The sequence below is a fragment of the Crocuta crocuta genome, unplaced genomic scaffold (assembly GCF_008692635.1).
Source record: "Crocuta crocuta isolate KB4526 unplaced genomic scaffold, BGI_CrCroc_1.0 scaffold32, whole genome shotgun sequence".
Lineage (NCBI taxonomy): Eukaryota > Metazoa > Chordata > Mammalia > Carnivora > Hyaenidae > Crocuta > Crocuta crocuta.
Window position 1 is genome coordinate 3,580,323 of NW_027529424.1, and position 24,652 is coordinate 3,604,974.

At 41.8% G+C, this 24,652-nt stretch overlaps 1 protein-coding gene and 1 non-coding gene across 2 annotated transcripts in view; both read right to left on the minus strand.

Annotated features, from left to right (window-relative positions):
* Positions 1-24,652, minus strand: part of DHTKD1 (dehydrogenase E1 and transketolase domain containing 1) — a 53,061-nt gene that overhangs the window by 22,409 nt on the left and 6,000 nt on the right. Inside the window, exons 2-6 of the mRNA XM_077758512.1 lie at positions 16,067-16,222; positions 9,839-10,050; positions 8,865-9,059; positions 5,991-6,260; positions 348-519 (exon numbers count right to left, since the gene is read on the minus strand). Of these exons, the coding sequence (XP_077614638.1) occupies positions 348-519; positions 5,991-6,260; positions 8,865-9,059; positions 9,839-10,050; positions 16,067-16,222 (1,005 nt within the window). The remainder of the gene's footprint in view (positions 1-347; positions 520-5,990; positions 6,261-8,864; positions 9,060-9,838; positions 10,051-16,066; positions 16,223-24,652) is intronic.
* On the minus strand, positions 14,580-14,686 carry LOC144227038 (U6 spliceosomal RNA). Its single transcript, XR_013333833.1, has one exon. It is a non-coding gene; the product is annotated as a U6 spliceosomal RNA (small nuclear RNA).

Sequence of the window (24,652 nt, forward strand, 5' to 3'; positions counted from 1 at the left end):
CACTTAGCCAAATTCAGTATCATTCTTGACTGAGGTCTTGGGCACCCCGGGTTTGAATCTCCTAAAGATAAGCACCCTGGTGTTGTGCTAATTGTGTTGACCTTTGGTTCCCATAAGAGCATTCAATTAGATACCTGGGCGATTGGAGATGGCACCCTTTCTGTTTCCCTCTTGTTGCACTTCTTCGGATTCAAAGGTCACACTCAGACTTTTGAAGGAATATGGACATCACTGTTGGTAACTACTAACCATATCTGACCCCTGATTTAAAACGGGATAACCAGGGACACTTGCTGTTCCATATTGAACTAGATGTTTCCCTAGTGATGCCTCCCTATGTCACATACCGATATCACTGCAGTATAAGGAAGACCTTCCTCTTTCTGCAGGAGTGGTGTAACCCAGCTGGTTATTGACAATCAGATGGACACTCCCACCAATTCTGAAATGTGGGAGATTAGACAGCGTAAATGTTTCGGGAACAATCCCCTGACCACAGAAAGAAGCATCACCGTGAACCTAAGTCATAGGGGAGAAAACAAGAAAATGAACATAAGGGGTGGAGAGATTTATGTTTCCATTTTGGAATAAACTGTTTTCAAATAATAACAGGAATGAATACAACCACGCTCTTACTGCTCCCCTGCCCTCCTAAAAATCTGCTGGTTCCATACAAGACTTTCTAGAATGGTTAGGCTGGGGGTGCCTGGGTGGCTCAGTCAGTTAAGCATCCAACTTCGGCTCAGGTCATGATCTCACGGTTTGTGGGTTCGAGCCCCGCGTCAGGCTCTGTGCTGACAGCTAGCTCAGAGCCTGGAGCCTGTTTCGGATTCTGTGTCTCCCTCTCTCTCTGACCCTCCCCTGCTCATGCTGTCTCTCTCTCTCTCTCAGAAATAAGTAAAACATAAAATAAAAAATTATAAAAAAAAAAAAGAAAAAAGAAAGAATGGTTAGGCTGATCTCAAGTAGGTTTCAAAGCCTGTTACTGCTTATGGCCACCACCAGTTGATCTATCCTTCCCTCCCAAATTGTCACTCACACGCATCACTTCTAATATACCCATCAACATTCTAGAACATGCAGCAGCACCACAGAAGGAAGGGCTATCAGTGGTAACAAAGGAAAATCAGTTCCAGTACAGTTTTCATGAAAACAGCTTATAAGACATGAGGAACAGTGCACAGCTTTGAACTCTCTCTCTCTTCCCCCAATCATCCTGCCTCTGAAAGAGACAGAGTGCAGCTCACATCACCTAATCCCCACTGGGTGTGTTGGCCACACTGTGAACACAAAGACGGGGAGGGTGATATGACAACAAAAACANAAAAGATGCTTTGAGGAAACAACAAAATACTATCACACAACATTTGAAATGTGTTCTTCTTCCAGCACATCTGAAGTCTGTTAGATCACAACATCTTTACAAAACCTGATAGATGAAAGTAGTAGATAAAAGGGGAAATCTTTTTTGGAAAAGTTGAAAGCAAATAATGAGGGAATTAAAGATCTTAGAAGATCTTTGAAGAAGATATGAGTTCTACTGACTTCAGGCTAAAAGGCAAGCAATTATCTGTCAAATCAACATGTTATACACCTTAAATTTACATAATGCTATTGTCAAATATATTGCAATAAAAAAATAAATAAAAGGCTAGTATCATAAATAGTTGAAATGCTAAACTAAAGAATAAAAGGGGCACCTGGGTGGCTCAGTCAGTTAAACGTCTGACATTGGCTCAGGTCATGATCTGTTGGTTTGTGAGTTCAAGCCCCACATTGGGCTCTGTGCTGACAGCTCAGAGCCTGGAGCCTGCTTCAGATTCTGTGTCTTCCTCTCGCTCTGCCCCTTTCCTGCTTGCTCTCTCTCTCTCTCTCTCTCTCTCTCTCTCTCTCTGTTTCTCTCAAAAATAAATAAATATTTAGGAATAAATTATCTGGAGTACCCTGGGGGCCTCAGTTGGTTGGGCATCCAACTTTTATTTTTTTAATTTTTTAAATGTTTATTTATTTATTTTGAGGGAAACAGAGACAGCATGAGTGGGGGAGAGACAGAAAGAGGGAGATAGAGAATCCTAAGCAGGATCTGCACTGTCAGCATTGAGTCTGATGCAGGCCTCGAAATCACAAAAGTGTGAGATCAAGACCTGAGCCAAAACCAAGAGTTGGATGCTTAAGTAACTGAACCACCCAGGTGCCCCTAACAGCCAACTCTTGATTTTGGTTTAGGTCATGATCCCAGGGTCAAGTTCCTCACTGAGCATGGATGGAGCTAAAGATTTTCTCTCTCTCTCTCTCTCCCCGCCTCTCCTCCCCTCTCCCCTACTCGCCCTCTCACACTCTCTCTAAAATAAAATAATAATAAATAATAATAATAATAAACAATAAAACAATCCGATATGTTCCAACTTAAGGTAACCACTGGGACTCTTATAATAACAGAAGTAAAAGACCTAAATATAAATGAAGAAAGAATACTTCGAAGTGCATTTTTTAAAAGGACCTAAATATAAATGAAGAAAGAATACTTCGAAGTGCATTTTTTAAAAGGACCTAAATATAAATGAAGAAAGAATACTTCGAAGTGCATTTTTTAAAAGGACCTAAATATAAATGAAGAAAGAATACTTCGAAGTGCATTTTTTAAAAGTGCATTTTTTAAAAGGACTATTTTAAGGACAATGTCCTTAAAATAGTCATTTTTTTTAAATGTAAGTACAATATTTTGTCAAAGAAAGGAAGCACTCCTTTGCCTCAGGGAAATTTCCAGTCCCCGCCTTCCCTTCGCTAAGGGTGTATAGGGATGAGTCTCATTTGGAAGTATCTATACCTAGTAATAACACACCCTTACATTATGTCCACAGTATCAATCCACTCAACAACCAGGTGGGGGCCGGATAAGGAAGTCACTACTGTCCTTTTTGCAGAGGAGGAAACCAAGGCTCACAAAGAGTGTATATTTCACATTGGGCTAGACCCTGGGCCTCCTATGATACCTCCACTCTTCCAAGCCTTTCTCCTAGATCAAGTAACTTACAATGTCCACATTCTTAATTCTCAGAACCTGATGAGGAATATAACACACTCCCATTTTCCTATGAGATTCAGGGAACCACCATAACAGAACCAAGCACACCAAGCCAGAGAGCAGCAAAGCCAGGATTTGAACTCATCGTCTTGGTTCCAGTGTTTGTCTCTTCTACACCATGCTACAATGTCAAGTCCAACCCTTAGCCACAAGGTCCAGGGTCTCCTGGCATCTGAACATTCCTCCTTGCCGATGGGATTTCTTGGGAGTAGTGATAGAAAAGGAATTCATTAGGGGCGCCTGGGTGGCTCAATAGGTTAAGCATCCAACTCTTGATTTTGGCTCCGTATGTGACCTCACAGTCTTGAGATGGAACTCCGAGTTGGGCTCTGAGCTGAGTGTGGTGGCTGCTGGGACTCCCTCTCTCTCTTTCACACACTCTCTCTCTCCCTCTGCCCTTCCCCTGCTCACCTGTGCATATGTGCGCTTGCTCGCTCTTTCTCTCTCTCTCCATATCTCTCTCTCTCTCTCTCCATCTCTCTCTCTCTCCGTCTCTCTCCATCTCTCTCTCGCTCTCTCAGAAAAAAAGAAAAAAGGGGCGCCTGGGTGGCTCAGTCGGTTAAGCTTCCATCTTCGGCTCAGGTCGTGATCTCATGGTTCGTGGGTTTGAGCCCCGCGTCGGGCTCTGTGCTGACTGCCAGCTCAAAGCCTGGAGCCTGTTTCAGATTCGGTATCTCCCCCTCTCTCTGACCCTCCACTGTTCACACTGTCTCTCTCTCTCTCTCAGAAATAAATAAAACATTAAAAAATTTTTTTAAAAAAAGAAAAAAGGAAAGGAGTTCAGTAAAGGAAGGAAGATGTATTTCTCTTCTCCTTTATAAAATGTTATATCAGAGGCATCAATAAGAACATAACATCTGGTGTCAACTATATCCAAATAAAAAAATTTTAGAGGGACCTAGGTTGCTCAGTCAGTTAAGCTTCCAACCCTTGATTCTGGCTCAGGTCATGATCTCACAGTTGTGGGATCTAGTCATGAGTCAGGCTCCAAGGTGACCATGGAGCCTGCTTAAGATTCTCTCTCCTTCTTTCTCTGCCCCCCTTCCCCACTCACCCATGTACGCATGCATGCACCTGTGCTCTCTCTCTCTCTCTCAAAAAAAACCCATTTTTTTTAAAGTAACATAACATCTGCTCACAACTTGCATCATTTTATCATGGTCTTCAGATTCATGGCACACAGGCACCATTTTCTAATTTTATTTTTTTCTCAAATCAGAGGAGAAACCACTCCACTCTTCTGCATAGCGCTTTTTGGGAGTGAGGGTCCGTAAGCACAAACAAATGCTGGGTGAGGTGGAAGCTCCGTAGCTAAACATGGCAAGCGGGTTTGGACACACACTGATCACAAATGACAATCTACTTTCACCAGGTTCAGGATCAAAATAAAGAGAAGAGGTCAGGCAGAAAAAGTAGCACCCAGAATCTCACCCACCATAATTTTATAGGCTCCAAATCTAGAGTTCCCACAAGAAATCAGCACAGCAGGTCACGTATAGATACAGTAGGGCAGGTGATTTGGGAACACAAAGTAGAGAAAGGAGGGCAGTTTCTTATCACTTTAACGAGAATGTCAGGGTGCCTGGATGGCTCAGTCAGTTAAGTATCTGACTTAAGCTTAGGTCCTGATCTCGAGGTTCATGAGCTCGAACCCCACATCAGCTCTGTGCTGACAGCTTGGAGCCTGGAGCCTTTTTTGGATTCTGTGTGCGCGTGTCTCTCTCTCTGCCCCTCCCCCCACCTTTTTCAAAAATAAACAAAGAAAATGTCATTTTCATCTCCTGCTTCTAAAGTCCATGTTAAGACTTGCTAATGTGAACGACTAAAATATTTTAGAGTATGGTGAATTAAGTCAAGCGAACGGTAACTAGAATGTCTGGCTAACAATGTTAAGATTTTCACTTTGAAAAACTATGTCATAGTCAAATGCAATGCTGGATACCCCCAATTTACTTACTGTAAGTTTCTGGCCCATGGAAAATGAACATGAATAAGATAAAGTTGTTTTTTGTAAAAATGCAGCCAAATATTCTCCTGCCTTATAGAGGTACGTATTTCTATGGGGTTTAAAGACTCAGCTACTGATACCAAGAATTAATTACTGCCCAGTAGTTAAAGGTTCATATTTAAATGAATACTCATAGAAGAAAGAAAAAAAGTGATCCACAGTCCAAACATCTAGGCTGTCAGGTTCCAAAAAACTGAGGGGGTAAAGGAAGCAAGAGCCACATTAACAATATGTATCGGTTGCCTTAATGTCAAAGACCTTCATTTTAAAACAAACAAGAAGCTAACAAATGAAAGCCAGATTCTTACAGCCTTGTTAGATATATGGATACCAGGTAGTTTCCTAGAGGGGCATATTTTCAGAGAAGTTTTGACATCTCTCCTCTGAAAAGCATCAGGGATACTAGTCAATGCTCCCTTAAATACCTCATAAGAGAGAAAAAAACCACAGTGAAACCTCTGTCTAAAGTCAGTTGCCTTGAGATGAGACCTCATATCTGCTATTAATTTTAAAAACAAGCCTGGAATCTTCTTTTCACCTCAACTTCATCTTGGATGTCTACCATCTCCTTTCTTTTTTCTTTTTTTTTTTAATTTTTTAATGTTTTATTTATTTCTAGGAGAGAGAGAGAGGCAGTGTGAACAGGGGAGGGTCAGAGAGAGAGGGAGACACAGACTCCGAAATAGGCTCCAGGCTCTGGGCTGGCAGTCAGCACAGAGCCCGATGCGGGGCTCGAACCCATGAACCGCGAGATCATGACCTAAGCGAAAGTCGGAAGCTTAACCGACTAAGCCACCCAGGCGCCCCTCTACCATCTCCTTTCAGAGCTACCAGCCTGGGCTTCCCATCTTCCCCTTCTCCCCAACCTCTGGCCTCACTTCCTGAAGCTACAAGTACCTGTAAGCAGATGACTTTGTCTCCAGGCTGAGCCGAACTGTCTGGAGAGTAGTCCCCGTCCTGTCTAGACTGCTGCCTTCCACGAGTCTTCCCGACAGCCACGGGGTTGACAGCTTCCAGGTGTGAGGGGTTAGGCAGCATTGTCACATGGAGGGGATGGTGCGCGCCAAAGTCCAGGTCAACTGAGGAGGTCAAGTGAGACAGAACATCTCCGGTGGCTGAAACGTCTTCCGGAAATTCACTTAAGCCTCGCATTTTACGGAACATCAGCTGTTATGAATAAACATACGAGGAAAAATGTCTTTTATCACAATGGATACCAGGGAAGAGAGGGCTAGTTTAAATCATACAATTAAAAACAAAAAACCCTTTATGTACATGCTTGTATAACTATTATCGACATGCATTAAACAAAATTCTAACTGCTCAAATGCACAGACCTACTTGGAGACCTTTACTATCAAATGAAGTACCAATACTTTTTGCTTTATTTTGTTTTATTTTTTTAAATTCTTTTTATTTATTTTTGACAGAGTGCAAGCAGGAGAGGGGCAGAGAGGGGGGACAGAGGACCTGAAGCAGGCTCTGTCTGCACTGACAGCAGAGAGTCCAATGTGGGGCTTGAACTCAGGAACTGCGAGATCATGACCTGAGCTGAAGTCAGATACCCAGCCAATTGAGCCACCCAGGTGCCCCTATTTATTTATTTTAAAAGTGAGAGAAAGAGAGAGAGAGAAAAGGGGAAGGACAGAGAGAAATTGAGAGAGAGAATCCCAAGCAGGCTCCTTGCCCAATCTCACAAACTGTGAGATTACAACCTGAACTGAGATCAAGAGCCGGACACCTAACTGACTGAGCCACTCAGGCACCCCTGAGGTACTAACACTTTCCAAAGAGTCTAACATGATAGTTAGACATATAGACGATAAGTTAGGTATTAAGATGTTAGATAGTAAGTCATCTCTACCTTGCCATAAGCAAAATAATTTTTTCTTAAATACACCTGTTAGAATATATTTTCCAAATGAACTTTGTAGGAATCTTGTTAAAGGCAGACAGGAAAATGGTAGAATAGAATTTAATCCCATTTAGACACAAGATGACATGCACCAATCAGCTCAAATCACACTGAATAAAACTTCTACTGTCTAATTCTCAAAGGACTTCCTTGCATACATTCTCTGACTTCATTTTCATAGCTTACCACGAGACAAACATTACTACCCATTTTAAAAATGCACAAGCTAGAGGTTAAGATGGCAGAGGAGGAGGGTGACCCCAAGCTTGCCTCCCCCCGGAACAGCTAGATAAATATCAAATTATTCTGAACACCCAAGAAATCAATTGGAAGTTTTAGAGAACAAAGATGCACATGAACAGACAGAAAAAAAGTGACTCATGGAAGAATTTAAACAAATTTGAAAAGAAAAAATTAAATATTTATGATTTTACAGTTTTAAAAAATGCACAAACAAGAGAAATTAACTTGTTAAAGGTCCTTGGGCCACCAAGTAACAAAGCTGGGTCAAGCCAAGGCATTTGCCAAAGACATGTTATTCTCAACTACCCAAATGGTTTGAATGACCCATGAGCTTCATATTGACCAGTCTCCAAAGAGGAACACACGTACTCGCAGTGTGTATACATATGTGTTTCTCATAAATACGGTCAATTATAATTCAGCATCTTGGAGTCACTTTTTGTCTGCAATATTTTGGGGAATGTAATTTTGGGTTTACAGATTTCTACATATATTTAAGCACATTTGTCAATCACTTGATTCGGTCATTGTCTGCCTTGTCTAAAGTCTCTGTCTTTTAAGAGCAGATTATCAATCTCTCAACATCAGAAAAACTGAGGTATGATGAGTAGTGGTAAAGCTTGGCCCCAAACATGGCATCATATATACTTTCTAATGATTTAAGGATAACACATCCTTCCGTGGGCTCCATTCATTCCATTAACTTTCACAGTCCCTTTAACACTTATAATTACTTTTAATCTCCTGGCCCAGATCAGTGGTAAGGTTAAGCCACACACAATGGTCACAATCTTATTAAATTGCAAGTCATTCTGATGTTCCTGGACATCAAATCTGCAATCTTGACTCTCAAGTCTGTTGAGAGACTGATAGAGAAGCTGAGTTGGATGAAAGAGGAGCACCAAGATCCAATTATCCACGAAACCACTCATGTGAGTGGTCTCCCAGGATGACAATGTATTATTAGTTTTAGTATAATATGTTAAGTACAAACTCTGCAAATAAATGGAAGGGAAAATTGACTCCTTGGAAGGTGAAATAATTTCACCGATCTTAATGTTTGCTTGAGCAATTTTTATTACATTAGAAAAGCGTGCTTCAAAGAACAGAGAGAATTTCAAAGAAATGATCTATTCATATCATCCTTGAGAAAACAAACTTTTACCTTCCCAGAGAGAAGAAAGAATTCATTACAGAATACACAGAGAATCAACTCAAATACCAGATCTATCACCAGTGTTAAGTTCTATCAATTAATTTTTTTTTACTTTTTTAAATGTTTTTTATTTATTTCTGAGAGAGAGAGACAGTGTGAGCAGGGGAGGGTCAGAGAGAGAGGGAGACACAGAATCTGAAACAGGCTCCAGGCTCTGAGCTAGCTGTCAGCACAGAGCCTGATTCAGGGCTCGAACCCACAAACCATGAGATCATGACCTGAGCTGAAGTGGGACGCTTAACCAACTGAGCCACCCAGGAGCCCCAGGTTCCATCAGTTCATTAAGCTACCTCATGGACCAATGGCTGAGAGGTTTACTCAGGCTTCTAGAAAGAATTACTAGCATCATCAGTTCTATTCTGTTACAGTTGATTGTATATCATAGAAAGTACCTTACCTCTGGAGGGAACTGCAGAAGGCCTGTCAATAAATTAAGCCTCCCTCTATGGGGCATGCCAATAATTACATCAGTTATCCCACTGTAGGCTGCCATTTTCAGCAACTCGTGGAAAAAGCCCATCATGCTTTCAGCTCCTTCGCCTCCATACCGCTTCACCGTGGCAAACTTGGTGGCCAGAAAGTGATCAAACTCCTATGGAACATCACGTCAGACACACTTATGGCGGGAAGACAGCCAACTACTTAGGTCGAAGTCAGACACGTTCGTGTGTATTGTAGGAACACCCTACACTGCTTCAAGTGGCCGCAGCTGTGCTCCTTCACGACACACCCCAGAGACAGAAATGACTAATCCAGAACGTGGCAGGAAAGCCTAAAGGAGAGCAGGCTGCAGTCGGATTGCAGAGAAAACCACTTGAGTGGTGGAATAACTTACCCCAAGAGGGATCCTCCTAGAATGTGTTCTTCTAGAGTAGGGGCTGGGCCAGAGCCTGTCCTTCCTAAGCCTTATGTTTTAGTACAGGGCTCTATGGTACTATTTCATCAAGGCTGCAAATGACCCAACTATCCAAATTACTGGACATAGTTTTCTTGTCATCTTTGACATGCCCCCGAGTCCTGATCATAGCCCTGACAGACTCAGCTCCATTAATTTGTACCAAGAGTCTCTTCCATGCATCGTTCTTTTTTTGATCACTCCAGGTCATAAAAAGAGAAGCAAGGTCTTAAGGACTTTGCAGTCTTTTACAGAGTGAATAGGCAAATATATAAAAAGTATATATTTTGACAGTTGTTTGGTGATCTACTTTTTCCTACTTAGAAAAAAGTGGTGTGTGTTCTATTCTCTGTTGTGTTGAGGCAACGAGGTAAATAGGGGTAAGTAAATGCTTTAAGTCCCTCTGTTCAATGTTGATGTATCTTTGTAGAAAATGAGCCATCCTATTCCTTTGATGTTAGCTGGTACTTTTATACCTGAGATTCTAGCATTAGTTTTGACAGATGTTTTCGCTCTTCTGTGGTAAAGGCTTCTTTTTTCAGTTCCTCAAACCGTTTGGCAAACCAGTCTTTCTCCTCCTGGCTCTGAAGTTGGGAGGTTTCAATAGAAATTTGCCCACAGTAGATTTGGTTGAGATAGGCTAATATTTCCTCAAGAGAGGCCTCTTCCTTCCCCATGTTCAATAACCCTAGAAAATGGAATCAAAGGGATCATTTTAAGAAACAATCAACCATGTAATTAATTATAAATTTTTTTTTAATGTTTTATTTATTTCTAGGGGAGTGAGAGAGACAGTGTGAGCAGCGGAGGGTCAGAGAGAGAGGGAGTGACAGACTCTGAAACAGGCTCCAGGCTCTGAGCTGGCAGTCAGGACAGAGCCCGACACGGGGCTCGAACCCACGAACCGCGAGATCATGACCCGAGCGAAAGTCGGACGCTTAACTGACTAAGCCACCCAGGCGCCCCTCAACCATGTAATTAATTATAGAACATACCAAAAATATTATTTTAATTCAGTGCATTTTGTTCTGGATAAGCCGGGTCATCATCAATGGCTATCTGGATTTTTCTAAAGGCAAAACTAAAAATATGGTCAAAGGCCACGAAATAGTCAGACTAGGAGAGAGAATATAAGTCTTTTTCCACAAGGAGAGAGCCATACCGCTTCATGCCAAATTTTGATTCTACTGTAATTTCAAACTAAAAATTGAAATTTAACACTCATCTGCTTTATAGCTACAGATCAGGTATTCTACCTTTATCACAAATATCTCCCCAAATGTTTAAGTCTTATATTAATACTTATAAAGTAATGTCTACCACTAAACAGTTGGTCTAAATGTGATTAATTTGGATAGCAGAGCAACATTTTAAGGTAAAGGGAAATCTGCCTGAACCTCGGTCAAAAAAAAGGAGAGCATTGTAGTATATCAGTAGCTCAGCACCAAATCAATGATCAGTCATTTATCTAACCCTACAACTTGAGTTTTTAACAAACCAACATTTACTTTATTATTGCTTGTGGTTTCTTACAATAAACTTTAGCTCTTTGATACTGATTGACCATTCAAGTTATAAAAATTGCTTTGTATATCACTTGGCTTCTCTGCCTCACATTTTAATCTATAAAACAGGAGCACAGGATGGGGTTGTTGTTAAGATAAAATAAGACAGGGGTGCCTGGGTGGTTCAGTCGATTAAGCATCTGACTTCGGCTTACGTCATGATCTTGCAGCTCATGGGTTTGAGCCCCATGTCACGCTCTGTGCTGACAGCTCAGAGCCTGGAGCCTGTTTCGGATTCTGTGTCTCCTTCGTTCTCTACCCCTCCCCCACTCACACTCTGTCTCTCAAAAATGAGTAAATGTTAAAAAGAATTTTTTAAAGATTAAATGAGATAGGAAATAACCCAATATCCATTGATGGTATAAACAAAATATAGCCATACTGTCACAGACTATGAATCTGGAGTTCTCTCTTGTCCAGCAAAAGAGTGGATGCAGAATTGAATATGAGAGAGGCTAATGTCCAGGAGGAGACAACAGCCCTGAACAGGGATTTCATCTCTGTATTTATAGAGCTCTCACGATCTTACACATGTGGTGAACATGAAGAAAATAATCAGACAGTAATTATTAATTATTAACTTGTGTGTGTAAGAAGCAAAGGGTCTGGGGGGCAAGTGGTATTTGTGATCAAAGTATATTGGCACCAGATAGAAAGTAGTTTCCTGCAGGTGATATAACAAGTTACTCGTGATCCCATTATAATATCTCGCTAACTAACCTTGGGCACTTTCACCCAGTAGTGGCGGCTTTTGGCCCCAAACTTTTTCCTACTTAATGACTAACCTTGGACTCTTTTGCCCTGTGGTGGTGGCTTTTCGCCCTAAGCTTTCTTAACCCATCTATAGAAGTATAAGGAATTCTTGAACTTATTTCCCCACACTATACGATGGAATATTATTCAGCCACATAAAGGAATAAAGTACCAATTTATGCTACAGTTTGGACGACACTTGGAAACATTATGCTAAATGGAAAAGGCCAGACCCAAAAGGCCACAGACTGGGACTTCGTTTATACAGAATGTCAAGAATAGGCAAATCTATAGAAATAGAAGGTAGATCAGTGGTTGCCAGGGGCTGAGGAGAAGGCAGTAACTGTTTTCTAGGCACAAGACTTCCTTTTTGGGTGATGAAAATGTTCTGGAACTAAATTGATGGTTGACATTGTGACTGTATGAAACATCACTGAATTGCATGCTTTAAAATGGTTTGAGTTGAGGGGCACCTGGCTGGCTCAAGTGGTACAGTGTGCAACTCTTGATCTTGGGGTTGTGAGTGCAAGCCCCAAGTTGGGCATAGAAATTACTTAAAATAAAATGGTTACAGTGGCAATGGCTATGTATACTTTACCCAATAAAATTTTTCAAAAACTTAAAACTATTAAATGTGATGACAAAGAAAAGCATGCAGCTTAACAATTGCTTTGTGTTTCTCACATTTTCTGCTATTTTTATTAACTACATGTATTTCAAATACACAGATCCATCATGCTTCTAAAAGAAGAGACATAAAAACACATGGTTATAGATAAACATAGTTTCATCCATCCAGTAACCAAATTTGGAGAGCTACAATATGCCAGAAGCTGTATTGCACTGAGTGTACAAAAACACAACTAAGAAATAGTCTTTTTCAAGAGGGCTCAATAGGTACAGCATGTGATGCTTGATCTCAGGGTCATGGGTTTGAGCCCCACGCTGGGCCTAGAGCTTACTTAGGAGAAAAGAAAGAAAGAAAGAGTCTTTTTCCTAAAGAAAATCTAAGCCTTATGGGGAAAATTTTATAAACAAGTAATGACAATACCAAGTCATATAAACTAATGGCTTTTCCCACTAAGAAGATTGCACATTCTGTTAAGTAACTTCATATTTACAGTGAGTACGGAATGGAGGGTTTGAGAGTATTTTTAGAATAGCTTTATTCTGAAGTCAGATTAAGTTCTTTATTTGTTTTGGTAGATACACTACTGTTGAGAGTTGCACACAGCTGTATGAGTGTACAGGTGAGGGGATCCTGAACTCAACCTTGGCAAGCTGTGGTTAGCTCTGCCTTACAGAGTGGGCAGAGCTTGCAGCATGCTTAAAAATGAACAGGAATGCCCAAGGTTGGCTGGGTAGAGATGGAAAGACATTCCATGCAAAGTTATGGGAGTATGAGTTGATACAAGATTAGGGATCTATAAGTAGATTCAGCAAGAATAAGGCACAACAGGAGCACCTGGGTAGCTCAGGAGTTTAAGTGTCCAACTCTTGATTTTGACTCAGGTCATGATCTCACTGTTTGTGGGATGGAGCCCCACATCGGGCTCTGTGCTGACAGGGTGGAGCCTGCTTCAGGTTCTCCCTCTCCTTCTCTCTCTGCTCATCTCCAACCCATATTCTCTCTCTCTCTCTCTCTTTCCTCTCTCAAAATAAATAAATAAACATAAAAAAAAAAAAAAAACAAGAAGAGGAAGGCACAACAAGGCGAATGGGGTGGATACTAAAACACTAAGCTTTTCCATTCCTGAAGGGCCATTTAAATTACAAGGGAAGCATAGATTGTCTCTGAGACCCCCAGCTGAGATTTACCTAGCTGACTCCAGTCAGATCCTGGAACTGAAAGATAATGAAATTGTTGTGCCCTTAAAAGTCACTGCATTACCAGAACATTACCAGTTGATGTATATACCAGAATGTGATGTTGGCCAACATTAACTTTTAAAAAAAGACATGACAGGGGTCGCCTGGGTGGCTCAGTTGGAAGAGTATGTGATCCTCCATCTTGGGGTTGTGAGTTCAAGCCCCACGTCAGGTAAAGAGACTACTTAAACATAAAATCTTTTGAAAATAGTAATAATAAAATAAAATAAATAAGTAAAAAAAAAATGGCATGAGGTAGGAGCCCAAGATTCTGCCTGGTTATCTAGCCCCATATTTTTTAAGTTCCCAGGCTGGGAAATAAAACAGGAAGGGAGAGCTGGATTGTCACCTCACCTCTGCCACTTCCTATCTATGAGTTACTTAAGTGTCTGTTTCCCTGTCTGTAAAATAAAGATGTCAGTAATTTCTTTAGGGAGTAGGTATAGGAATGAATTGACAAAACAGATGTAAAGTGGCCCATAATGGGTGTTCATCTTTTCTTTAATTATTGTCTCTGGGCTTGCAATTTTTGTTCATTTTTTTAAAGATATATATATTTTTAGAAATATTTATTTATTTGTTTTTGAGAGAGAAACAGAGTAGAGAGCGAGCAGGGGAGGGACAGAGAGAGAGGGAGACAGAATCCCATACAGGCTTAATGCCATTGGCACAGAGTCCGGATGTGGGGCTTGAACCCACAAACCGTGAGACGATGATCTGAGCCGAAACCAAGAGACGGACACTTAACGACTGAGCCACCCAAGTGCCCCTTATTCACTTTAAAAATAGTTTTCTTTCATAGTAAGAATGCTGAACCTAAGATCTGTTCTCTTAGCAAAATTTTAAGTATACAATACAATACTAGCCAACAGCCCCATGTTGTACAGAATATCTCCAGAACTTATTTTTCTTTCATAATTGAAACTCTGTACCTTTTGACTGATACCTCCTCATTTTCACCTCTTCCCAGACCCTGCAAACCACTATTCTACTTCCTGGTCCTATAAGTTTGACTATTTTATTATTTTTCTTAAATATCGAAGACTTCACGAATTTGTGTGTCATCCTTGTGCTGGCGCCATGCTGATCCTCTCTGTATCATTCCAATTCTAGTCTCTGTGCTGCTGAAGCAAGCACGAGTTTGATGATTTAAAACTCGTCATGTGGTGGGATCGAGCATGCAGTACCTGTCCTTCTGGGACTGGTTTTATTTCACTAAGCATAACATCTCGAGGTTCATCCATGTTGTCACAAATGGAAGGATCCCCTTCTTTTTTAAGGCTGAATAATATTCCATTCTGTGCATATACTGCATTTTCGTTTATTTTTTTTAATCTTTTTTTGGGGGGGGTAGGCTCTATGCCCAACGTGGGGCTTGAACCCCAAGATCAACAGTCGCCGGCTCTAGGGACTGAGCCAGCCAGCCAGATGCCCCCATGCTGCATTTTCTTTATTCATTCATCCATTGATGGGCAGTTAAGTGTTTCTATATTTTGGGTATGGTAATAACGCCACAAAAAACATAAAAGTACAGATAACTCTTTAAGACCCTGACTTCAATTTCTTTGAATAAATACTCAGAAGTGGGATTGCTGGATTATACAGTATTTTTCATTTTTTGAGGAGTATCTGCACTGTTTCCCACAGTGACTGCGCCTACTTGCATTCCCACCAACAGTGCACGAGGTTTTCTCTGCATCTCCACCAACACTTGCTATCTTGTGTCTCAGCCATTCTGACAGATGTGACATGATACCTAATGGCAGCTTTGATCTGCGTTTCCCTGATGATGAGTGATGGTGAATACCTTTTCCTGTACCTGTTGGCCATTTATTTGTCTGTTTGTTTTAATCTTTTTTGAGAGAGAGACAAAGCACGAGTGGCGGAGGAGCAGAGAGAGGAGATACAGAATCCAAAGCAGGCTCCAGGCTCTGAACCATCAGCACAGAGCTCTATGCATTGCTCAAACTCACAAACCAACTGCCTTAACCAATTGAGCCACACAGGCATCCTACCTGTTGGCCATTTGTATGTGTTCTTTGGTAAATGCTTTTAAACTCAGAGGGAATGGGACCTATCAAAAGACTATTCTAAAACCTCAAGGCTGGTCCTCTTAGACAGTGCCTGAATGTTCCCTTCACGGTCAACTCACACCCCATGGGAGCCTCAGCTCCAGGGGGCACATGAGTTCTTCAAGAATGGAGAAAGGAGGGGCGCCTGGGTGGCTTAGTCGGGTAAGCGTCCGACTTTCACTTAGGTCATGATCTCGCGGTTCGTGGGTTCGAGCCCCGCGTTGGGCTCTGTGCTGACTGCCAGCTCAGAGCCTGGAGCCTGTTTCAGAGTCTGACTCCCTCTCTCTCTGACCCTCCCCTGCTCACGCTGTCTGTCTCTCTCTTTCCTAGAAATAAAAAAAAATTTTTTAAAAATTAAAAAAAAAAAAAAAGAATGGAGAAAGGAGCCATACCTTGTCTTGGCAGTTAACTGTTACATGGACAGTCTAGTGTTAATGGGCTTTACCTGTGGTATTAAAGGGTCCCTGTAGGGTCTGCACAAGAGCTTCGATTTCAGGCACATTCTCTTGCAAGGCTTGTCCAGTGAAGAGGGGGTTGATTTTGGCAGCTTTATGACCATGTTCACAGTATACAGTCACCAGTCTGGCAAGGCCATGATCAACTAATTCAAGGAGAAAATAAAACAATACAAACAATTTAGGAAATGCCCAAAAACTAAAAAAAAAATCAGTTTTTCAAAGAAGCCTTTGTGGCCTTAGACATTTTTAACACATTGCTCCTACCCACCACATCTCAGATTTAAAGACTATCAGAATCCAGGAAAACACACATTTCTTTTTATGTTTATTCTTGAGAGAGAGAGAGAGAGAGAAGACAGCACGAGTTGGGGAGGAATAGACAGAGAATGAGACACAGAATCCAAAGCAGACTCTAGGCTCTGAGCTATCAGCACAGAGCCCAATGTGGGGCTCAAACTCACAAACCACAAGATCATGATCTCAGCTGAAGTTGGATACTCAGCCGACTGAGACACTCCGGTGTCCCCAGGAAAACACACTTATTTCTTTAAATTTATCTCATGATTGCTAAAGTCAATGAAGGAAAAAAAAAAAGGAGATAGAACTATGGGTAAACATTTGTAATAATAACTATGCCCATAGAGAGATAGCAAAAGGAGACACCCCATTGAAAAGAACTGTTAAAATGCTGAGATTATGGATAATTACAGCCCTCTTAATTAGTATTTGAGACTTTTTAATATTTTACTTGAAAATTAGACATAGGTAGAACTACAAAATCAATGTTACATCTCCTTCCCTATTGCTTAAAGAGCCCACGTACAGAGTTATTTCATAGACTCATGAAATCTTGGACTAGAAAAAGGTCTTAAAAATGATCTTGTCATGGGGCACTTGGGTGGCCCAGTTGGTTAAGTGTCCAACTTCAGCTCAGGTCATGATTTCATGGTTCGTGAGTTTGAGCCCTTAGTTGGGCTCTACACTTACAGTGCAGAGCCTGCCTGGGATTCTCTTCCCCCCACCCCCTCTCTCTCTGCCCTTCCCCCACTTGCACACTCATGCACATGTTCTCTCTCTCTCAAAATAAATAAACTTAGAAAAAACTTTAAATGGTCTTGTCACTCACATAATGCAAAACAAAACAAGAAACAAACCCTTTAGAAAGCCCTAAATGAGTTTGTCAGTCTTTGCTTGGAGGAGAAGCATTATCTTTTAATGAATCCAATTGATGACTCTATTTTGAGTCCAAACTGCTTTTCTTCCCTCTTCCATATGAAAGTTCTTCCAAAATTTGAAAAAAAAAAATCCTTTAAACCCATATTCCACTAACTTTCAGTCCAACAAGGCAGTCTTACAAATATCACAAATCCCTGATGATGAGCAGATCCACTATCTCTGAACATTTTCTGAACACTTTTTTGGCTCATGTATTTATTCTTAGAACCCAGAGAAATTTAGCATATTTTGAAACATTTAATGACCATTTTATGAACCTGTACTGCCATGCAGTGAGCTACATATGTGCTTGGGTTTGTATTCAGAGTATTGCAAAGTATGTGTCTTGTCACGGCTGCAGGAAAGAACAGAGATGTACCGAATACATAAAGGGTGTGTTCACACGAACACAACAGTTAGGAGGACCCACATTATGTCTAATAAACTAGTAAACTGATTAAACAATCCCAGTAAATGAATTGATTCCAGTCTGGAGGTTAGTCATATAAATTGCAACAGGGTTCTATTCTGAATCTTACTGAAGTTCTCAATTGCTGTGTTATAAAGTAGGAAACCTTCACATGACCATGTCTAAAGCATTGTCCCTGCCGGTCACTTCTTAAAAACATATTCCTCCTCCCCACCAAAAAACAAGAAAACAGCAAAACAAACAAACAAAAACAAAAACAAATCCCACATTCTTCCCTGAGCTCTGTGGCATCGCCAGATTCTGGCTTTACTCTTCACTCACTGGCTACTCAACCTCAGTCATTTTGGGGGAACCTCTTCTTCTTTGTCCATCTCTAAAATATTGGTGCTCTGCAGGTCTGCCGGGAGCCTTTTTCTCAAGCTGTTGTCTCTCTGGGTGATCTCTTGTGCCTCCCAGGGCTTCCGGGAACAAGTATAAAACTGTATCTCTAGTGGGGCAAGTCTAATAGTAAATACACACGGTTATCATCACCATCCTCAAATGAGCAGCCCTGTTGGAAACATTCTCTCAGTGAACCCCCATCAGCTCACAGAGATTACTACCCCAATTTATTTTTTTTTAATTTTTTTAATGTTTTATTTATTTTTGAGAGAGAGACACAGACAGCATGAGCAGGGGAGGGGCAGAGAGAGAGGGAGACACAGAATCTGAAGACAGGCTCCAGGCTCTGAGCTGTCAGCACAGAGCCCAACGAAGGGCTCGAACCCACCAACCGCGAGATCATAACCTGAGTCGAAGTTGGACACAACCGACTGAGCCACCCAGGCGCCCCAACTACCCCAATTTCTAACGGTTCATCAGGCTTTTCATGCAATGCTAAGAGCAATGGCATGAAAGTTGGCACAAAAGCAAGTCCCAGGGACATGTGGAAACTACTATTCTGGCAGAGCCAGAGAGAGAGGTCCGCTGCCCTCACATCTCTGGCCACACCCTACAGCCATCCCGGCAACACATAGTCTCTCAGACCCTCCTCCCGCCATGACTCTGGTTTCTTGTTCCAGACCCAGTCCCATATTCCTTCCCTCTCTGCCTCCCAGATCCTCCCACTGCGACCTCTGGAATTCTGCTCCATGACCCACCGACCTCTCTGCATTCTTACCCTCCTCCATAAACATTCCTTATATCCCTATCCTAGCTGGAACCTGCTTTCTCCCAGGGGACAACAGGAGGTAAAGGTCACCACACAGACCCCTCAAGTACTGAAAGTGGAGTTTAATTCCTCAGGGACATTGCCCCCCCCGCCACACACACACACATTAGTCCTCTAACTCTGCAAATCCCCAGCCCCCAGGGGGACATGGCCTAGAGTTATCAACTAATCTCCAACCAATGTCAACAGCTATTATAAAATAAGGTTGTAGGAGGAGCCTGATGGAAAGGTGTCAGTGTATATTGATGAAAAAAGACTATAAACAGTATAAATAGTATGAGCCTGCTCTTTGTTACAATGTATATATGTACAGTACCTAATGTATATTTCATTACAGTCTATATAGCATAATATGAGTATCAATATACTTTATATATTTGAATGTGTGTACATATATCTCATATACATAAAGGAAATGGACCAAAAATTTAGTGATTATCCTGTACAAAATTCCTTGTGTTTTCTTTTGCTTATTATATTTGCTAACTTTGCCACAGTGAACATGTATAGCAGAGCTCTTCCGATTTTATCCATGTAACTGACTTGCTGCCTACTGCACCCATAGTGCACTCCTGTGCACCCATCCCCACCAGTGGGCTTTATGCTTGTAAGAATCAGTTATATTTGTTCCTAAGGCTGGTGCTGTGGAAGAAAGTAAAGTAAGGAGGGGAGAAATCATAAAAATCTAGAGAGATGCTGCATTCAGATTGCTTCCGTAAGTGCTCTTAATTTTAAAGATCTGCAAAAACAAAATCAAAAAGAAATATATTTGTCAAAATACATAAAGCATCTCTCATTTTTTATCATACTTCTAGCTTTAAAGCCTTTTTTATTTTTATTTTTTTATTTATTTCTGAGAGAGAGAGAGTGTGTGAGCAGGGGAGAGTTAGAGAGAGAGGGAGACACAGAATCTGAAACAGGCTCCAGGCTCTGAGCTAGCTGTCAGCACAGAGCCCAACGCGGGGCTCGAACCCACAAACTGTGAGATCATGACCTGAGCCGAAGTCAGATGCCTAACCAACTGAGCCATCCAGGCGCTCCTTTTTGGTTTTTGTTTTTTAAATTAACTGACTACATTCTAATTTCAAATCCATCAGGGGTGCCCAGGTGGCTCAGTTGGTTAAGTGTCTGACTTCAGGTCAGGTCATGATCTCACGGCTCATGCATGAGTTTGAGACCCGTGTGAGTCTGAGGCCTGTGTGAGGCTCTGTGCTGACAGCTCAGAGCCTAGAGCCTGCTTTGGATTCTGTGTGTGTGTCTCTCTCAGCCCCTCCCCTGCTTGCATGGTCTCTCTTTCTCAAAAAAAAAAAAAACATTTAAAAAATCCATCAAATAAAATTGCTTCATCTATATTAATTCTGCAGCAATGATATTATAAGATCTCAAAGGATGAGAACACATTGAATACATATACTGTTCATAAAAAGAATTCCATATCACTGGATAAATAAATGAAAGGATTACTGTGAAAGAAAAACGAATGTCTTCATGTTAGGTATACTATCACATGAATAACTTAGTACTCAGCATATCCATAGAAATTTAGAAGAATTTGATGTTTAAATCCCTAAGAAGCCAGAGAGAATAGGGAAGACAACACACATACATACTCTTTTTCAAAACAAAATGGAAAATATTGAAGGCATGCTTCTGGCTCAAGGGACTGGCACACAGAAGACAAAAATGTTTTGTCATTAACTGAATGAAGTCCTGCGATTCAGCATCTCATCAGAGAGTACAGGATCCTCGTGATGAAAGTTCTCCAGAGCTGGGGACCTCAAACATGCAGTACAAGAGCTGTAGTGAGACCATCTTCCTCCTCACTTTGAGCCCCTCTTTTTTTTTTATTTCTTAGAGAGAGAGGACAGAAATTGGGAGGGGCAGAGAGAGGGAGACAGAAAATCTTAAGCAGGCTCCATGCCCAGCACAGAGTCCCATGCGGGGCTCAATCCCATGGATTGATCACGACCTGAGCCAAAATCAAGAGTCGGACACTTAACCAAATGAGCCACCCAGGTGCCCCTGAGCTCCTTTTCCGAGAACTGCACTCTCCCATTCCAGGGAATGGGTTCTTTTTTTTTTATTTTTTTCTGAGAGAGAGAGAGAGAGCGAGCGCGAGCGAGCCCGCATGAACAGGGGAGAGTCAGAGAGAGAGGGAGATACAGAATCTGAAACAGGCTCCAGGCTCTGAGCTAGCTGTCAACACAGAGCCCGACATGGGGCTCAAACCCACGAACCGTGAGATCATGACCTGAGCCAAAGTCAGACACTTAACCGACTGAGCCACTCAGGCACCCTTCAGGGAATGGGTTCTTAAGGCCATATCTACCTCATTCCATTCTGCCTCCCTCCCAATTAATGGATTCCAAAGGCACCTGAGTCTGGTCCAAAGGCCAGATTCACCCTTTCCAGAATTTATGACTTGGGATTGGGAGATACAGGTGTCCACTCTGCCTCCTGTTTGAGTAGACAACATGGTTTATGCTGAACACTTGCTTTCCTTCCGGGAGTCTGGAGTTTCGACACGGGCAGAGGGTGCTCACATGGACATCTGCCAATAAAAACCTTGGGTGCTGAATCTCAAACGGACTACCCTGGGTGACCCTGCACATATAACGCTGTTTGTGTTGCACGAACGGGAGTGTTTCTGCGTCACCCCTCATGGGAGAGAGAGTGCACGAGGAAGCCTGCACAACAGTGCCTATGCTGTTTTCCGTTACAACACAGAGCTGTGTATCCTTATTACATCACCCTGATGAATCTGAGCCGTGAGTACAGCTAGAGGCTGAGTGCCATGAGGCTGCTGGGTGAATTGCTAAATGCAGGGGTGGTCTTGAGGGCTCCTAGCACGCATTATGGGGAGCACAGAAGCTGAGCACATTAACAGCTGCGCCCTGTGGGCCCACACACAGCTTCAGCCGTTATTCCCAGAGTTAGTGCCGATTTTCCCCCACTGAGCGTTGGTTGCTGCACACATCCTTCAGCTCTGGGAGATACACTTGCATCTTTTCAAACAAAGTTCCCTCTTCCCCTTAAGTGGCCACAGTTGGTTTCTGCTGTGGTCAAAAGAACCTTAGCCGAGGGGCACCTGGATGGCTCAATCAGCCGAGCGTCCGACTACAGCTGAGATCATCTTCAACTCGGGTCATAATCTAGCGGTTGACAAGTTCGAGCCCCACGTCAGGCTCTGTGCTGACAGCTCAGAGCCTGAAGTTGGCTTCAGATTCCGTGTCTCTCTCTCACTGTCTCTCCCCCGCTCATGTTGTCTCTCTCTGTCACAAAAAATAAAACACTGAAAAAAAAACCTTGGCCAATATGGGAGTAAAAAAAAAAAATTATGATAAGGATATCTACATCAGTTACTTTATTCTCTCTGTAAGCAAGCACAGTCGGGGCACTGAAGAGTGTTTTATTTTCGGGAAAAGAAGGGTTCGTATTAACCAGCATGAAGTACCCTAACAGATAAACTAAACTTAGTACTTAATCTAAAAGTCAGTGCAGTTGTTCTTCATCATCTGGTCACAAACAGCTTCCCCCCAAAAATATCTAGATCATATCCACGGGTTTCTATATGCTTATAGCAAGTGGGAATGTTGGATATCTATAAAATGACTGAAGACTCCAAGAAAGAGAATTTCATAACTGGAGACCCTTCAAACCTTGTTAAAATGTGATGGCCACTCCCCTCCCCCCCCAATTCAGCTTAGGAACTTCATAGATAACCACATTAAAACCAAGACTTTAGGGGCACCTGGGTGGTTCCATTGGTTAAACATCAGACTTTTTAAAAAAAATTTTAAAGTTTATTTTATTTTGAGAGAGACAGAGACAGCATGAGTTGGGGAGGAGTAGAGAGAGAGGGAGAGAGAGAATCCCAAGCAGGCTCCGTGCTGTCAGCACAGAGCCCAACGTGGGGCTCGAACCCATGAAACTGCGAGATCATGACCTGAGCAGAGATCAAGAGTCAGATGCTTCACCCACTGAGCCACCAAGTCACCCCATCATCAGACTCTTGGGTTTCAGCCCAGGTCATAATTTCACAGGTTCATGGGATCATGCCCCACATCAGGCTCTGTGCTGATTGTGGAATCTGTTTTAGATTCTCTCTCCCCGTCTCTCTTTGTCCCTCTCCCCTTCTTCCCTGCTCTTTCTCCCTCTCTCAAAATAAATAAGTAAACATTTAAAGAAGAAAGAAATAAATTAAACCAAGACTTTGTACCAGACTACTATATTCCGTACAATAAACTCAGATAGACCTAGGCTGTGCAACTGAGTTCATTTTGTATCATACCCTTTCTTTCCACCTCAAACACAATATCTGTATAAAATAAATTTATCTCAGGGTGCCTGAGTGGTTTAGTCAGTTACACGTATGACTCTCGATTTTAGCTCAGGCCATGGTCTCACGGCTCATGGGATTAAGCCCTGCATCAGGCTCTGAGCTGATAGCGCAGAGCCTGCTTGGGATTCTCTCTCTCCCTCTCTCTCTCTGCCCCTCCCCCACTTGTGTACGGTATCTCTCTCTCTCTCTCAAAATAAACATTTAAAAAATAAAATAAAATAAAATTTATTTCACTAGATATTTCATACTTAAAAAACAAACAAACAAAAACCTTGCTCTGGTCCTTTCTGGTTTTTTCCCCAATCCTTTCTTAAATCACTGCCAAGATAGATAAATAGGATAACAGATTGATAGTGAATGATAGTGAGTACTAACTTTTGTTCAATGTTTCACACACATCATCTTACCCAACCCTGAAACAACTCTGAAATAGGTGTCCTCATCTGCGGAAAAGTAAACTGAGGCTCAGGGAGGTTCAGTGACCTGCAAAATGTGACAGAGATAGTGAAGAAGCTACCTTCAGGCATATTTGACTTCAACCCAGAGTTTTATCCATTATTCTATAACAAAAATTGAAAAGGGAAGTCCAGAGCCTACAGCAAAAAGGATGAGCAAACTAGAAATCATTGAGATATTAGAAAAAAAAAAGCATAAGAGCTAATGTCATTAGCCTTTTTTGGTTGGCATTTGTATTCCAGAATTATCTAGATTTTTAAAAATCTCTAATGCAATAACATTTTCTTCAACCGCTTTTCTCATGAGTCCAGTAAAGGCTCCTGTTATTTCTAATATGCAACATACCCACAACCCCACTTCAACTACTAAAGCTCGCTGCCAAGGTCAGTAACCATAAATGTTGCTTGGAATCCTACAGCACCCATCTCCTGCTCGTCCCTAAGTTCTGCCATTTTTTGTAATCCAAATCCTCCATAATGAAATGTATACTCATGAATCAACACTCCTCCATTTTCACCTGGGATTGTTGATGAATAAACTCAAGTTTGCCCATATTGAGGTTTACAGAGGTTAAAGTACAAGCTGTTACTAATAGGCAGCAACAAAGAACACTCATCACAGGTCAAATTTTAACTAGTGAAACCAATGCCATCTAAGAGGTTACTGGAAGAAAATTCAATACCTCTTCAAAGCCTTAACGTAATGGAAGTCTTCATGCATGATGTAGTCACACCATGCAGGCATTGATTTTCAGCCAAGATAAATATTTTAGAAAGAAGACTGATGAAGGAAAGGCAAAGAGGAGGAGGAGGCACCATAACTTTGATTGTGCCCCATCTCACTATGTCACCTTTGAGGTGGGAGGATGCCATGTGTTCATTTTCAGGAGGCCTTGTCCTTTGACTGACTTTGCCAGTCCC